We start from the raw sequence: 17,387 nt of genomic DNA, 5'->3' as shown, positions 1-17,387 counted from the left end.
AGAATGGGAACACTGCCCTCGCCATTGCCCGGAGGCTTGGCTACATCTCGGTGGTCGACACGCTGAAGGTCGTGACTGAAGAGACCATCACCACCACGGTAAGTAGTGGATGCCGGCCATGGCGACCACAGGGGCCATTTTTCAGACAGGAGATTGTCCTGGGCTTTTTCAGAGATAAGCCTTCCTTCCTCTGTTCAGACTGTGAGCCATGTTTCCAGATGTTGCCACCTCGCCGTTAGGAGTCAGCATAGCAAAACTCTCATTTCCGATATTAAGAAAATTTCAAAACACTAAAAATACCCTTTAAAAGTTGCATTAATAATAAGTTTTTAGTTCCATGTAAAGCTAAATGTATTTATTTGTTTTTATATTTAAAAGTTTTACTGAGGTGAAAACAGAAATATTTTTAACATCCTTCTTTGGCAGTGTAAGAAAATTGAAAATTCTAAGTTGGTTCTTTGAAATATTTTAACTCACAAATGATGATCGATAGCATTATCATTATTATAAAAATTACATTGGTATAGAAGTAAGGCATTAGAGACCAGATCAAATTGATTTTTTACCACTCAGTCATTTTCCATTCATCTATTGAAGTTTTCATAGGAAAACAATAGCTGCTTTATTAAAATTTAAAGTAAATGTGTACCAGAGGCCTTATTGGATTGGATACATCTTTACAATCTGCAGTCCCCAGGATAAGTCATTTTTTTAACCCCACCTGGTGGCTTTGAACTGCATCAAGACTTGGTAACCTTGGAAGCAAGAGTAGATATTACACTGTATCAGAGGCTTATCTGAGTCATTCCTGACCGAGTGACTCAATACACAGGCCTGAGATTGACTCCATACATGGTAAATGTAAGACTCTGGAACATGTGGAATTGTCAGCTCGTCTCTTCTCAGCTGCCATTATCCAACATGAAAGAAGGCACAGTTAGTTCTGCAAATAGTTTGTACATGCAGGGCTTCATATGAAATATAGGAATTGAGAGGCTCTTTAGCTATCTGCAGATTGAGTTATTTGACTATCTGCATGCTTTAGAAACTAAATAATAACCCTGCTGATTACAAGAGAGAAGTTTGATAATGTGTAAAATAGAAAACAGTTTCTTTAATGGACTAACATGAGGGTTATCCATCAGGGCACATTTCTTTCATTTATTTTTTAATTGAATTTATTGGGGTGATATTGGTTAATACACTTGTATAGGTTTCAGGCATACAGTCCTATACCACATCCTCTGTACACTGTGTTCCCCACCCAAGTCACCATTTACCCCCCATTTACCCTCTCCCACGCACATCTCCAACTTCAAGATAGAATTTGCGTAGGAGATCAAGTCCCACATGTTGCTTTCACATATCTCTTGAGTATTTCATCAACTTAAAATCTATTATGAAATTATCAAGAAAACATCTAAACAAATATTTATTAACCTTAATTTTATAGATGTCCCATGGAGCTCTTTCTATGTTGGGGAAGGAGAGAGAGGACAGGTGTTAAACAATGGCCAAGTGTCACCATGCTATAAAAGATCTGAAATCACTGCAACAAGCATATAAGATTTGTTAGAGAATTGAAACCCATCAAATAGTTCAAAGTACAAAATGATTGAATGTAAATGAATTTGTCACCAATTCAGGAAGTTCAAATTGTTTCTTTGATACAAAAATGTTTTAGGAAAAAACTGTTGCAGACAGAGAAAGTCAAGTTAACAGGCTCAGGACATCACCTGAAAGAGAAGGGTTTCAAGGTGCAGGTTCCCAGAGAAAGACAGAACACATATGGGACCGAACCATTTCACTCTCAACCTCAGCAGCTGACATGTTTCTGAAAGAGAGAGTAGGAGGGACTCATCATGCTAACAGGGACGGCTCAGTGGGCCTAATGAAAGAAATGAGGCTTCCACCAAAGGAAGTACTCACATTGTCTAGAAAAGAGTCCATCCAAGTCCGTAAGACTTAGCCCACACTGTGGTCCGTGCGACTTTATTTCAAGCTGAGACCCCACCTCATCAGCCCCCTACAGCAGTTCCATGTAATCCAGTTAACAGGGGGAGTGACTCCATTCAGGGCAGGGTCTCTGACCTTAAACTCACTAAACACAGCAGTGACCCCACGGGAGTGCAGACACAGCCAGTTTGCACAGCCAGTTACGGGGCCCCACTGTCTCCATAAGCAGACTTTAGTTTCTAAGAACACCTTTTAAAAAAGACTGCATCTTTTAAAAAAGACCATATATATGTGGCAATTCTGAGAAAGATGCAGCATAACAAACTGAGTAGAAGTTGATATTCAAGAGATATGAATTGAACTGTTTAAATTGCATTGTTTGAAATACTCAATTCCCTGAGTAACAATGAGGAGCGTACATCTATCACTCAGATATGTTTCTAATTCCGTAATCTAATAAAGGGGACAAGAGCTCCTTGGAGAAATGGCTGGATCCAGCTAAAACCAGGGAAGGAAATACACAAGATGAGCTGGAAATATCTTGTAGTGCTAAAAAAAATAAAAATAAAAAAATAATTGGGAGTGGTTCCCTCAAATAAATAAGTAAATAAGCACACACACAAAAAAAAAAAAATGATGAGGATATGTCAAAGGGACACAGGAATCAATGGAAAGAGTCCCCAGTGCCGAAAGCTGGAACAACTTGAGCAAAAATAAATAAATAGTATTGGGGTATAGTGCAAAGTATATAATAAATGTCCAGAATCCATACTGATAAATGACTGAATAAGCAGGGAAGCAGGGACAAATTTCTCAGGCAACAGCATTACAAATAACTTTTGAGAATATTTCACCCTGAAGGCAGTGAAATGTAATTCCCCACTGCTTAAATCTGGACTCAATATAATGACTTCCTTCCAAAGACAACAGTATGGAGAGGGAGCTGGGAGGAAATAGAGTAACTCTACAGTGGAGATACCAGGCAAACACTGCATCAGCCAGATGACGTAGCTTAACATCAACACTGATAGGTCATATTGATGGTATGTGATAGAAATGGCACTTTACCTCTGTGGTTGTCTTGCAAAACCATATGACCTCAGTTTCATCATGAGGAAAACATGAGACAAATTCCAGATGAGGGGCATTCTACAAAACACCTGACCAGTTTACCACAAAATTGTCAAGGTCATTAAAAACAAGGAAGTCTGAAACACTCTCATAGCCAAGAGGAGAAATGATGACTAAAGATAATATGGCATCCTAGATGGGATCCTAGAACAGAAAAAAAGGACATTAGGTAGAAATTTTAAAAATCTGTATATAGATATTAATTAATAATATATTAATCTGATCCATTAATTATAATAAATGTACCATAATAAGGTAAGAAGTTAATAATAGGAGAAACTTAGGGAACTCTCTATACTATCATTACAATATTCCTGCAAATCTAGAATTGTTCTAACATAAAAAGTTTATTTTTAAAAATGTTCAATTGCAATTCTACATGCTGGAAGAGGCACCAAATAGTGCTTTATTTTAACATGATAATTGAGAACAGGATGTGTAATCACATGGACCAAGTAGTGTAAGAACTGCTGTAAGAAACTGTGGATTTTACCCTTTCTTAGTTTTAACAGCATAGTTTTATTTCAGTTGCTTTATTTAGACGTGTATCTTCCTTTGTTACATGGTCTTTCATATGCTCAGAATTTAAAAGGGGCTCTGAAATATTAAGTCATTAAGATTTTCTAACAAGTGATCTGGTCTGTGTCTTTATATAAATATACTCTATAGGTAAAAAGTTATCAGAGCGAGGAAGATATTCAGTAAGACCTTTGTTCTGCACTATACTGTTCTTTAAATGCATTACTTCCAAAATGTTTTCTTCATATACAGTCATTAAATTATGTTATTTATGCAACCTTAATATTGATTCATTCCAGGAATTAAAATGTGTAGTTAGGTAGGGAAAACAAACTAAATGGCTGGCTTGACAAGGGATAAAGACATTTCTTGCCATTCATTTGGCTAGTCTTCAGCCAAGACATTTAGTAAAATGGTGTGGCAGGTGCATTGGACCAGGAAAAATAGAGGAAAAAATATAGGAAATATTGCTCTTCTCTGTTCTTTGAAAAGTCTTATTAGGGATTTAAATGCATTAAGCTGGTGTGGTTTGTCCCTAAAATTGTTCATCTTGTATTTGTTCTCTGCCATGTATATAGTAAGGACCTCAGTGCTATACTAGAGGACAATTTTGATATCATTTTATAGGTGGGAACTTCAGAATAAGAAACACATAAATCAACTAATAATAAACCAACTAATTCAGAAAGAAAGAAATAGTCTCATTAAAACATGCACTCTCCTCATGCTAAAGTCACTGCTTTTTTGTTGTTGTTACTAGACTGTCACAGAGAAGCACAAAATGAATGTTCCAGAAACAATGAATGAAGTTCTTGATATGTCTGATGATGAAGGTATGAAAACCTCATTTGAGTTCATAATAATTAAGAGTGATTATGTATTTGTTTCCTGAAGAAAATTCATTGCAAAAATGTTTTTAGAAACATTAAAATCTGTTGTTGTAGTATCAAGAGTATGCGTTTTCCACACACTTACATTGTTCACTTAAATCATGCAGTTCGTAAAGCCAACGCCCCTGAAATGCTCAGTGATGGCGAATATATCTCAGATGTTGAAGAAGGTATTTGTAAATTTTTATTGTGATGAAACTTAACTACCATCTTTATCTTCCATTTCTAATCTTTAAAATGTAACACTCCCTTAAGTTACTAACTTTTCATTTTCTCTTGAGATTATTAATTTATGTTTCATTGAAATAATGTATATTTGCTATTACTGATTCTCTTCTTTTAGTTTCTTTGAATCAGTTCTTGACCCCATTTTCCAGCTTGATAATACAAGTCTCAATAATTATCTGGATTATTTTCTTCCTAAATGTTTCTAGTAAGCAGGAAATTGATGTTTTATTGTTTACATCTGAAAATCTCAAAACAGAAAACTAATTAATGCTTATAGATAAAATGTTTTTTAAATAAGCAAGAGAAGATATCCTTATAATTACAAGATCAGTTTCCCATTCTAAGATTCTCTCTAAGCTATGTAGTGAAAGCACCTTTTGATCTTGAACTAATAATGAAAACACAACCAACCTGAACAAAATTGCTTTCAAAATATAAATTTTTAATATTGATTTCATAAAAGAAATCAAAATATAAGTGATCATAGCTATACTTCATGTGCTTAAAAGAAACTTTGTTTTTTTTTACCTTACTTAAAAATTAACACATTTGACCAGATCTGTCATATATATATATATATATATATATATATATATATATATGATATTAATTAATGACATCTTTAGAAGGCTCATTGGAAAACTAGCATTTTTACCATGAATAAATATTATAAAGATGGAAAATCATGGAGTTTTGCTGAAATAATGAAACATTTATTTACAGAATTTATATTATATTTATGTTTCTTTCTTGCATCATTTGACTTTCCACAACTACATTCTATCTTATTTCTCCCTCCACTTGCCACCTTGCATGCAGTGTTTTTCTCTGGGATCAGTCTTAGTGTTGCTAGTCTTCTTCTGCCGCTAGGTAATCTTCCCTATTTTAATTATTGGTTCCTTCTTTGATTTGCATAAATTTCCTTGGAAACCTAAATAGTGGAAAAGTTTACCTGATCCAAAGTCACTTCTACTATTAGCGTCCAATTGTTACTGGACAGGGGCCTGGCCCTGAGTGGGTCTGCCTAGGGCCAGGTGGAAGTGTGTGGGTTCTTGACTTCACGTAGGAAAGATTTCACAACATGATTCCAGGTGACTGTGAGGGTATGTTTATTAAAGCTAGGGACAGTAAAACAAGGAAGGGCTTAGCATAGAGGAAGCAACAGGAGAGCCTAGGCTGGGCCACCTTAGCTCCCTGGGAAGTGAGAGAAGTGGGGGTCTTGAGGACTGGTTCAGGGATTAGCTGGGGACAAGCTGCCAGCTGCCCATTGCCTGAGAGTTTAGGAGACATGTGCCTGAGGGGAAGGAAGTGGGGGAAGAAGAAGGGAATGGCCCTGGCTGCTCCCCAGAGGGAGAATGTGGTTGCTGGGTCCTTTGTCTTGAGGTTTTTATCTCTGTCTTGCAGGTGGGAATCTCTGCGGAGTTCTCAGAGGAGGGTTTCAGTAAAATATTCATCAGTTCTCCAGGTGTGCCCTTTCAGGGTCATGGTCTCCGCAGGGGGTCTTTAGTCATTGCAGTTGGTTCTGGCCATTGGCTACCTGGTTTTGCTGCATTTCTGTGCCTTGAGCTGAAACACAACTGAGGCCCAGATGTTACCTCCAGGGAGGAAAGGCCAGGGAAGAAGAGGTTACCCTGAGGGTGAGGTCTTTGTTTTCCTAGTTTTGCCCCTGCCAGGCACTGGGGGAAGGGTCCTTCACCCTGGTGACCATCAGCTGGCTGTAAATTGCTCAGCCATTGTGTTCAGCTGTCTGTTTCCCTGTCCCACTGGCCAAAGAATTTTCCTAGCTTCTCACTATCCTGTCTCACAAATACTGCCCACTGTTAGTGTGTGGCAGTGACTGAGCTTCCAGAGGAACTAATGCTATGTGGTCATTAAGAACCAAGAAGGACCTGTCTCATTATTTGTAAATATTGTTTTGTTAAATGTTAAAGGCTTTATTCATATTTCCTTCCTTTCTTCTAAAACACCAGCTATATGTTTATGTCCATTCTATCACCAAATAGATAATATTTGTATCATCTTTAGGACTTTAAGAGTAATATGCTTTCTTGTCATATTTCAATGCCTTCTTATGCCACATTTTCAGAGTAATTTCTGATATGCAGAAGATAAAAGAAAAATGGTGTTCTCACATAGATGTGTATATATGCAACCCATGACCTCGAAAGTATGTCTTTCAAATGAAATTTTTATGCAATATAATGGCGATCACAGACCTAAAAATGTGTTAGTTTTTAACAAAGTATCCCAAAATAGCCACATTAATGAGAAGCCAAGTTTGAATGGACTGTACAATAGCCTTATTTATGTGGATAACTAAGCAAATAAGTTCAAAAAAATGAGAAATTTTGAATCTCTTTGTTTGAAGATACTTGATATAGCTATTTAAGTAGAAATGACAATCATTTCCTTTAGATTTATCTCAGGTAATTTGAAATTAATAAGAAAAATTTAATTGTCATTTTATCCATCTTTCTTTAAATGCATTGGCCCTTGTTCTTTGGGTAGGTCCATGGGCTGTTGGAATCAAATGGCTTTTGATTTCATAATGTTATAGAATTTAATGTTGAAGGGGGTTCCTTAAAGGTCAGTCCAAACAACCATCTAGTGCTGATATTATCCCCATATAATCCTCTGCTTAAGAGTTCCTTTTCCCAAGTACCTCACATGATAGGAATTTCCTGATTCCCAAACTGCCTATGCCATTGTGAGCAACTCTATATTTAATAAGTCATTTCATTGAGTGTTCTTAGCTTTTACTCATTGAGTCCAGCCCTGATATACTTGACACTATTTAGAACAAAATTTGCCTCTTTCATAGGATAGTCCTTTCAACATTCGGAAGTACTTTTCATATTTCTTCTTAGTTTTTTTTTTTTTTTCCCCGCTGGGCATATTATCACCACTTCCTTCCAGTTCCCTCACCATGATACTCAATCTCCTATGAACATTTCAATGTGCCTCTGTTCATCGTGAATTGAGGTGGCCAGGACTGAACACGGCATTCTAGATGGGGTGTGGTCAGAGCAGACTGTGGAAGAGTTACTGTTTTGTCCATGGATGATATTAAAAATCTATTATTGAAGATTAAGATATGTTTGAGGTTGTAATATATATTTAATTTGACATACTAATATTACTGTCAGCTATTGTCCCTAAATTTTACTTAAAGGAGCACTGTTAAGCCACATTTGTTCTGTCATGTACTACATCATTCTTTGCTGCAGAAACTAGCGTTTCTGTACTACTCCAAATCCCAAAACTAATCATTTTGAAATGTTAATTTAAAGAGGCCCCTACAACCTTAATGATAGTTTTTACTTCTGACTCATTTGCGTGATAGTTTGGCCAGAACTTTGGCACTTTAGTTGGATTTGGGGCTGCCTGTTTCAGTAAGCCCTAGGAATTGTGGCAACTGTTTATTTCCATGAAACCACATGTTGTGAAAATATCTCTCTACAAGAACTAGTAAGATACTACTACACTGGTATCCCAAGGTGCTGAGGATATCAACAGGTTTTTAAAGAAAATAAAAATAATAGCAATATATGCTGTCAGTTTTCTCAAGAAAAAACAGAAAAATGGGTATGTAATATGGAAAAATATAATTTTTATTCTAAATTATAAAAATTGAGTAAATATTAACAGAACAGTAGTCTCTCTTCTTTCTTTTTTGCCTACTCCTTCTCTTTCTCCTCTTTATTTGGTCCACTATGAGAAAGTGTAGAAGAAAGAATGTTTGGATTACTTGCTAAAAAAAAAAAAAAAAAATTAAACAAGTCTAGACAATGCTATCAGTCAATGACCTAGGGGCACAATGGAGTCAAGTTACAGAGCAGACCAAATGAAGAAGTCGAAGAAGTCGCAGCAAAGCCGAACAGTAGAAGAAAAGGAGATAAGCAACATTATCTACTATAGATTTTTAAGCCCAAACATACAGGTAGGAGGTAAACAAAGCTCTTCAGAGACCTAGACTGGTTCACAAATATCTTAATGCCCTGCTGTTTTCTTTCCCAGTAAATGTTACATACATTAATTTTATAATTAATATGCATATATAAATATCTTGATTCTAGTGCCAGTTAGATTGAGATTGTAATTCAAAAGAAAGAGAAGAAAAAATGAGAGAAAGAAGAAAGTGTATGGAAGAAGAAGAAAGAAAAGAGAGATAAAAATAAGAAACAGAAAGGCACGAGAGGGAGAAAGAAAATTGAGATTAAGGTTGAAATTGTTTTCCAGCTGGGGGTTTCACAGTTAGCTTTAGTTCAACACTAGTTTTATACTTTAAATGCCTATAAAATATATTTTGTAAACAATTTTAAAATGTGTGTAAAATATTATCTTAACTTGCATAATTTTAGTGGATTGGGTAGCAGATTTAAAAACTGTAGATGAGACATAATGAGAAATGGAATTAAGCCATGAAAAGTAAAACCCCAAAAGGCAATTCTATGAAATATGACTACTGAGCAGATTTATGAGACAACTGGGTGAGCAAACTTGCTGGGAAGAATTAGTTAATTCTTAGGTACTTACAATTTCTTAGGACTGCAAAATCTCTTCAGGATCAAATACAGATATGAAATATTAAAATAAAAAATAGCATTCTACGTACAACATAGAAGTAATTATCAACTATGTATGGGCTTGAGATCCGATAAAGCAATAAAACCTCATCCTATATGAGACTGATGGGAGGGGTGAGAAGAGTCACGCTCAGCTCACCTTGTGCCCATTTCAGTGCCTGACAGAAACCACAGCAAATTAAAATCCACAGATTTCAAAGCACTGAAAGGGCAGGGTCAGTGTCAGGTAGCCCATGCTCTCCATTATAATGATGAGGAAGCAAAGCCCAAATAAATATTGAGTGGTTTGCCCAACCAGGTGGGTGGCAGAGCTAGACAAGGAGATGGATCTGGTTTTGGATGACGTCTTTCACCGATACCCTAACATGATCTGTTTTCTTATATAGAGGGCCCAAGAATGTATTTTTAAATTTCTTTTTTAAAACATTGTGGTTAGGAGCATGAGCAAACTATGCTCTTCAAAATTATCACAAGGCAGTAAGAATTATTATTTAAGGATCTTAATGAGATTACAATAGAAATATTATACCTTCATCTGGTCATCTTGGCAAAAGAAATATATTGACCAAGAGATGCAAGTTCAAGTAAAATAATTGTGAACATGATTTAGAATTGATTTTAAGAATCAAAGCAAGTCATTTTAGTAAATATGTCCAAGTATTCTCAATTGGGGGAGAATAGCTAGAATTTTACTTGGCACCATCTGAAACTCAAAAAATCAGGAGACATTACTTTGGGAAACGTGAAACTAGATATCAGGAAAGACACTTGAAAAATATCCTTCAAATGCCAGTCCTGCTATCCTAATCTCTGGCATCCCAATAAATAAACCAGATGATTATGCTTTTAGCTTTATAGCTCTGGAAAGAGGCCTTGGAGATGAGCTTGCCCCTGCATGGTTTAAAGGAGTGGTGGTTGTGTCATGCAGAAATTGTTCTTCACCTGAATTTTTATCATTGTACAAATATCTCTTAAGTCATCTAGCCTTTTGCTTGATATTTCTCTGCTTATAACTGACCTTTTGGATAGACATTGCTTAATTGCATGGTACTCGTAGTGGTAAAGTCAAAGTGAAACACCAGAAGCACAACTAAGTCTTATTCTCAGGTGTATCCCCAGAGCCTAGTACAGTGCCTGGTACCCAGCAGATCTTCAATATGTTTGGTCAATTGCATCAAAGAGGAGGGAGACTCAAGGAAAAGATGGTTTCACAGATTTCTGAAAATGCAGAGTGGAAAAGATTTGCTTGTTTCTTTTTCTCACCATTGAATCCCTCCTCACTGCAACAGCCCTAAGCTATGTATTGAACTGATAAATAGCTTTATAATGACTCCCCCAAGATGTACTTGGATCTCAAACAATAATGAATTTAAAGGAATTTTTATCTAAAGAAAAAGATCTCTGGACCAGGACCAAGGCCTTTATTCTAAAATGGAGTCCATCCTATCTTTGGTAGCCTTTCTTTGGAATTGGAATTGTTTAGTGATTTTCACCCACACTATCCACTGGGATTCCCAGCTATGTACTTGCTGTTTCCATTGAGATTCTCATAGAGAACTTACTTCATTGTGCCCTAAATATACCCTCCTAAACAGTGCTTCTTTCTACCCTTCTCCATCTCTGTAAATAAGTCCATTACCTAAGTCAAAACTTGTGGTTAAGTATTCTTTCTTTCTTTCCTTTTTTTTTTTTTTTTTTTTTTTAACCACTCATATCCAATCCATCAGCAAGTCCTATCAGTTCTACTTCCAGAGTACATCTCTAATCCCTCTCCTCTGGATCCCCATGGGCACCACCCTAATCCCGCTCCCCCCACCCCCCACCATTTCTCCCAGGGAATAGGAACTGCAAGAGGCTCTTTCCAGGGCTCCTGCTTTTACCCCACAGACCCAGCCTTTTAACAGCATCTTGGGCAGTCTTTGATAAGTATACATTGCACCGTGTTACTCCTTTCCCCAGCTTAAAACCCTCCGCAGCTTAGAGTAATGTTTTTGAGATTCATTCATGCCGTTGCATATAATTGTAGTTTATTTTTATGTCTATGCAATATTCCATTGTCTGCCTATGCCATAATTAAATTATCTATTGTCTATTAATGGAAATGAGGCTTGTTTCCAGTGTGGGGCTGTTGCAAACAAAGCTGCTACAAATCATCTTATATATGTCTCCTGGTATACCTATGCATACATTTCTGCAAGGCCTAAACCTAGGAGTGTAGTTGCTGGGTTATGCAAAGATAAAATTCATCAAATTCAGGTAGAATTGTCAAAGTATATCATGAGGTTATTTTTAAGAAGGACAAGAATATCATAAACAGAGGGATTGAAGGTGGAGGAGGCTGTGATTGGGATGGGGATGTGGGAGGCTTCTTTCCCTGGATGCTATTTATTTTATAACAATTAATTAAAGTGTACATTTACATTTTACATGGTCTCTGTGCGGCTGCCGTATTTCAGGATAAAAGTAGTTATCCCCCACAAATAATACAGATGCACCCCCAAAATACACAACTAAAGTCAAAATCTCTCAAGGCTTTACATTGCACTTAGACTAAAACTCAGTCCCTTTCTGCAATCGATAAATCCTGTGTGATATATCCCCTGGCTTCCTCCTTTCCCTTCTCCTCTCAATCACACTTTTTGATTCCTCCTAATGTTCATATCAGTTTATTAGTCATAAATTTCAGGGGGCAGCACATTTTTTTCTGTGAAGGGCCAATGGCAAATATTTTAGAATATTCAGGCCACATGGTCTCTTTCCCAATGACTCAAATCTGTCTTTGTAGCACAAAAGCAGTCGATATAATACCTCTACACATGGACATGGCTATGTGAGAAAACTTGATTTGCAGAACTAGGAGGGCAGGCTGGACCTGACCCACAGACTATAGTTTGACAACTTGTGAGTAATTTTATTTATTTTCTTTCACACCAGCCTATTAGCACTAGAGGAGCAGAGCTGTCCTTATCACTGTCAGAACTCTTAGGACACACCCACAGAGGCCCTTATTCGTGGATCCACATGCCACTGGTTAGACATCACTCATTTACTGTGTCTCTGTCCCTCCACAGGATTCCACATCAGTGGGCACTCTCAACATCATAAACAAGTACTTAACCATTTATTGAGCCTTCTCTATGGGCGAGGCCTTAAGCTACATACATTTCATGCATTATGTCACTTAACACTCACAGTGATCCTCTAAGTTAGTCATGGTTTTCCTACTGTCTAGATGTGGAAAGTCCACTCCATTAAGGTGAAGAAACTTGATCCAGGTCATACAAGTCCCTGCAGTGCTTATACACAAATCCCTGTCCATAACCTCTACTCTAACCTCAGTGGTGCAGGTAACTTAGATAAGAGTCCCACAGCTGTCGGATTATTATAAGTTTTGAATGAGATAATGTGCAAAGGGGTGAGCCCAGAGGTCTCAGGGAATGTTAGTTACAAGGTACCTTATCTTGTTTAATTTGTCCAAGTAATTGAGAGCACTATCTGTACAGTTATTGCTCCTCATTTACACTTAGTCCTAATTTAAAGTGTTATTAGTTTTAATTTAGATTAAGGAATCTGAAGCTCAAAGACTTTAAGATGTTTGTTCAGGTTCACATATCAAGGAAATTAGAAACTGAATTTAGTGTTCCTGCTTTGACTCTTCTACTCAATAACATGCTCTAAGTCAAGAGAAGAACAGATCAAGTGACAAGGAAATTCAAAAGATGGGAAGGTTACTGAAGACCTCAGGGAGGAAGCATTTTAAGGCACAGATAGAATTTGGACAAACAACTTTTAGGGGAGAGCGTAGAGGGTGGGGACTGGAAAGAAGTGTTCCCACGTCAGAAAACTTATTGGTCAAAGTGTCAGAGACAGGGAAGCAGAGACCTCCGCAGTAGAGACCAGCACACGAGGAGCAGGGGCCAGTGAAGCCGAGCATCAGTCTGGATGAGGACCCCAGACAGGACATGGGAGGAAGAGAAGCCATTCTGGAAAACCCTGGGCACACAGACATTTAAGAGGAAGAGGAATGCCAAAGGATATGGAGAGGGAGCGGGTGAAGAGTGGAGGCAGGAAGCCAAAGAGTGAGTTATTGGGGAAGCCATGGGAGGAGCTTCCCTGGAAAGGTCCAGTCAGATGAGCACAGGAGACCTCAGCTTCTGACATGTCCATGACATCGTGAATGTAGGCTCAGGAGGAGGACTTCTAATGCAGGTGAGTAGTCAGACAGTGAGTGTATTTTTCCCCCCAAGAAGCCTGTGGAACGAGTGGGCAGAGGGTGATTATCTTAAGAGATGACGGAGAATTAAGCATGTTTATTGACTAAGGATGACAGGTTGTTTTTTCATTTGCCTGAAACACATTGTAATTTTGAACATGCTTTTCCCCATCACCCCTGCCAAAGTATTTTAATCCCTGCCCATTTACCTGGACAGTGTGACCTGCCTCGTGTGGAAGCGAGTCCTAGTCAAACCACCCTAGTCCCCTCCCCCTCACACTGGCACCCTTACTGCAGAGAGAAGAAAGTGAAACATCAGCACTGAGAATGAATGGCAGGGGAAGGCAGGGTGGGGGGCAGAGATCCAGGGACAGGAGGGGTTTGAGAACCAGGGACAAATGGGAAGAGGTGGTCTGATCACTTGGGCCAGAACCACAGTGAGGGTGAGAACTGACAAGAGGCCTGCGTGTCTTTACCTTGTATGTACATGTCTTTTAGCTCAGAAATACAAAAGAAACTTTAAAAAGCATGTTTATTGCCCTGCACAATGAAAGGCAGTTTGGATATAAGGGAAGGAGGAGGCCAAACTCTTGCCCACAATGTATACATAATCCTGGTCCTCCTTTGTACCTGGGGACAGCGAACATGTTCCTGTTTTGTATATATGGTCCTTATGCACCTACATACTGGAGAGCCGGGACTAAGAAGGTCTGGATTTGGAGTCGAAGCTAGATGAGTCACTAAGAAAATGAATAGAAAAAAGGACCACTTGGCAGGCCACTGCCACCTTGAATTTAGCAACCTAATTTCGCTTCAAGTAAGAACCAGCATTTTCTTGCCTGATTTCACAGCGCTTGGTTGTGGCTAGTAATTTATTCATCATCTAGGCTTCTTTACAAGTGGCATAGATTCTAGATAATGAGGAGAGTGTAAGCAACTTTGCACTCCTTCTTAGCTGCATTCTGTTGTTAGTTCATTTGACCAAGTCAGTGTATTGTGTAATCTTACTTAGATGGCTGAGGGGAATTTCCAGATTAGGATTAAGGACTATTGAAAAGAACATGAAAAATGATAGTGACTATTACAACATTGTCTTTTTCTACCTCTTCACAGGAAAGACACTGAATTCTTTTTCTTTTCTGGAATGGGTTTGTTTATTAACCCAACCAAGTTCACAGGGAGCGGTTTTCGTTGCTACATCTGGAGAACCTCCAACACTGAGTCATGCATGCTTACTTTAGAAACTATATCTAGCCCAAATTAAGGAGCAGTAAAGTACTCCACAGTTTTTTAAAGAAGTACATCTAGCCACAAAAAAACAAAAACAAAAACAAAACAAACAAAAAACAGAACAATGTTGAAGAGTAAAGAGGCAAAGTGATTTTTGTTCTCTTTTTAAAAAAAGAAAAAAAGCAGCCTGAGCAAAAAAGAGTCATTTGTTCTGTAGGGTAACAGCAACTTGTTTTAAGAGACCTGCAGACTTTGCCATTCCAGCCTGATTCCTTGCTGGCCAGCCATGAAGCCATGGTCTTCTGAGCAGGTAGTGCTGGGGAGAAGAACAGAACAGTGCAGGGGATGGCCCTCCCACAAGAGGCACGTGAATCCCTTATTATGACACACACTTCTTCAGCCTTCTTAAGACCACTTATTCCACTCAATGCTCACCTAAACATTTTTTCAACTTACCCTATTGTTCTCACATGTTTGAAAAAGAAAGCAAGAAAATATTATATTCCAGCATTTAGTTTATGTCTTGAAAGAACCCACACCACTGCCAGGCGATGCTGGAAAACAAATGGTTAAATCAGCATCTGCTCATTCCTGACAGAAAGGGCAGGTGAAGAGTGCAGGGAGCTCCCTCCCTTCTTCACCTTGGGCTTGGGGTCATCAGCCTCTCTCTGAGCTTCCAACCATCTCAGATGGTACGGGAGTTGTGAGCACTTTCTGCCTCTCCAGCCACACACATGAACCTCCAAAATAGAGTCCACAATTCTGTCATCTGTACATCCCAACATTCTCATATCCGTCTCTCAGAACACTCACAGGAGATCTCGCTTAATGCCAGCTCTTCATCCCAAGAAGGAGTTGCAAGGTGGCATATGCGCAGATCCGTAATCTTAGTAACTTTCCTATTAATTATAGCGTGACTCAAAGGCAATAGCTGGCTTTACTCATAACATAGCCCTAGCCCACTGCTCTACTGTCTTGCTACTCTAAGCGCAGTTTGCAGTCACCTAGGAGTTTGTTACACGTGCAGGATCTCAGAGCTGGCCCTCGGCCTGTGGAATCAGTGTCTGCATTTTAACAAAGACTCCAGGTGATAGAAATATACACATTGAAATCTGAGACACTCCACTCGATTCATTGAATTCAGCTGCTGAAGTTGATGTTTTACTCATTCTAGTAATTCCCACTAGGAAAATAGATATTTAATTCTGTAGACTCAATACTGCCATTAGATCATTGTCATTAATTTGTAAGGATTTTTTTAAGATCAGTGTTTATCAATGTGTGGTCCCTAGACCAGGAGCATTAGGTTCTCATGGGAACTTGTGATTCTAATGCATCCTACAGGTTGAGAACCGCTACTTAAGAACTTTGGGAAGCTACCAGAAGTACATTAATATCATGCATCTCCTTCTTCCTGCCTTGTTAGTTCATTTCTTCTGTTTTATCTCTTAAAGAGGCAAGTAAGGTTGAATATTGTAAAATACTGAGTTTACTCTTCATGTTTGCCGGATACTTGCTGGCTGGTACACATACACATCGCAATATCTACCAAGCAGATCTTTATATGTCAAAAAACCTTTCCAGTTATGTGGAACACACAGCCTAATGACTTACCTGCAGTCCCTGATTTTTATTTTATTTTAATTTTATTCATTTTTTGACTAGGTAATAGATGCACATGGTATAAAATTCCCAAGGTACAAGAGTTGATGGTGAAAAGTAAGTCTCCTCCTTCTCACTCAAGTAATATAGTTGCCATCTCCAAAGGCAATCACTGAACTCTCATTGCACACATTTATTAAGCAAGTACTATGTGTGCCAGGCTCTGTTCTGGGCCCTGGGCATGGAATTAAATAGAAAAAAAACATGCCCTCATGGAGCTTAAATTTTGGTTACCAATTTTTTATAGTATTTGTTTAATAGCATAGCATATTGCAGTAGTTAAAAGTAAAGTTCTGTGTCAAACCAACTGATTTTGAAATTTATTTTCTCCATATTTTAAGTGATCTTACTCTTAACTGTGTGAACTGGGTTTTATCTTTAAATGGAGACAACAATTCTATCTTATAATGTTGTTATGAGAATTATAATACTTATGAACCACCAAACAGTGTCTGGAACATAGTAAATGCTCAATAAATAGCAGGGTTGATTTTAATGATGTGATCTCATTCTACTATACTATTCTATAATGTACTCAAGAAATGGTTAAAGGATTTCTTTTTCCAATAATCTTTCATTTCCTCTCTTTGCTATTTAATGATCAAAAAAAATCACTTTTTTCAGAACAAGCAGAGTAAATTTGAATCTTCTAAATTCTGATCATTAACTGCTAATCTATAAGACTCCTTGTTGAATTCTAGTAAGAAAGTACTCCTGACAAATCACTAGAATATATAGACTAAGTACCCCTTTATTCTTTCTAATGTAGCTTTTTTTAAGTCCCATCTAATTTGGAGGTCTTCTATTAATCATTTAAGGTGTTTTATACTATTAATTTCTACTATATAATGTGACAAAATACATTCCTTGGGGAGATTCTGTATTTCACAGAAGAGAAATTAAGCAAAGTTTCTGACAATATAATTTGGTATAGTTACCTTAAGGACCTTTCTTTATTATTCTAGTCTCCAT

General features: G+C 37.8%; 1 protein-coding gene across 2 annotated transcripts in view; it reads left to right on the top strand.

The window, feature by feature from the left end:
* The window catches only part of ANK3 (ankyrin 3), a 501,644-nt gene that overhangs the window by 372,690 nt on the left and 111,567 nt on the right, over positions 1-17,387 (top strand). For both annotated transcript variants that reach the window (XM_090278064.1, XM_090278066.1), the window contains exons 21-24: positions 3-98; positions 4,367-4,439; positions 4,604-4,666; positions 16,419-16,472. In XM_090278064.1, coding sequence (XP_090134190.1) covers positions 3-98; positions 4,367-4,439; positions 4,604-4,666; positions 16,419-16,472 — 286 coding nt within the window. The remainder of the gene's footprint in view (positions 1-2; positions 99-4,366; positions 4,440-4,603; positions 4,667-16,418; positions 16,473-17,387) is intronic.

This window comes from Furipterus horrens, unplaced genomic scaffold, assembly GCF_987537825.1.
Source record: "Furipterus horrens unplaced genomic scaffold, mFurHor1.1.pri manual_scaffold_5, whole genome shotgun sequence".
Lineage (NCBI taxonomy): Eukaryota > Metazoa > Chordata > Mammalia > Chiroptera > Furipteridae > Furipterus > Furipterus horrens.
This window is presented reverse-complemented; position numbering and strand designations above follow the sequence as displayed.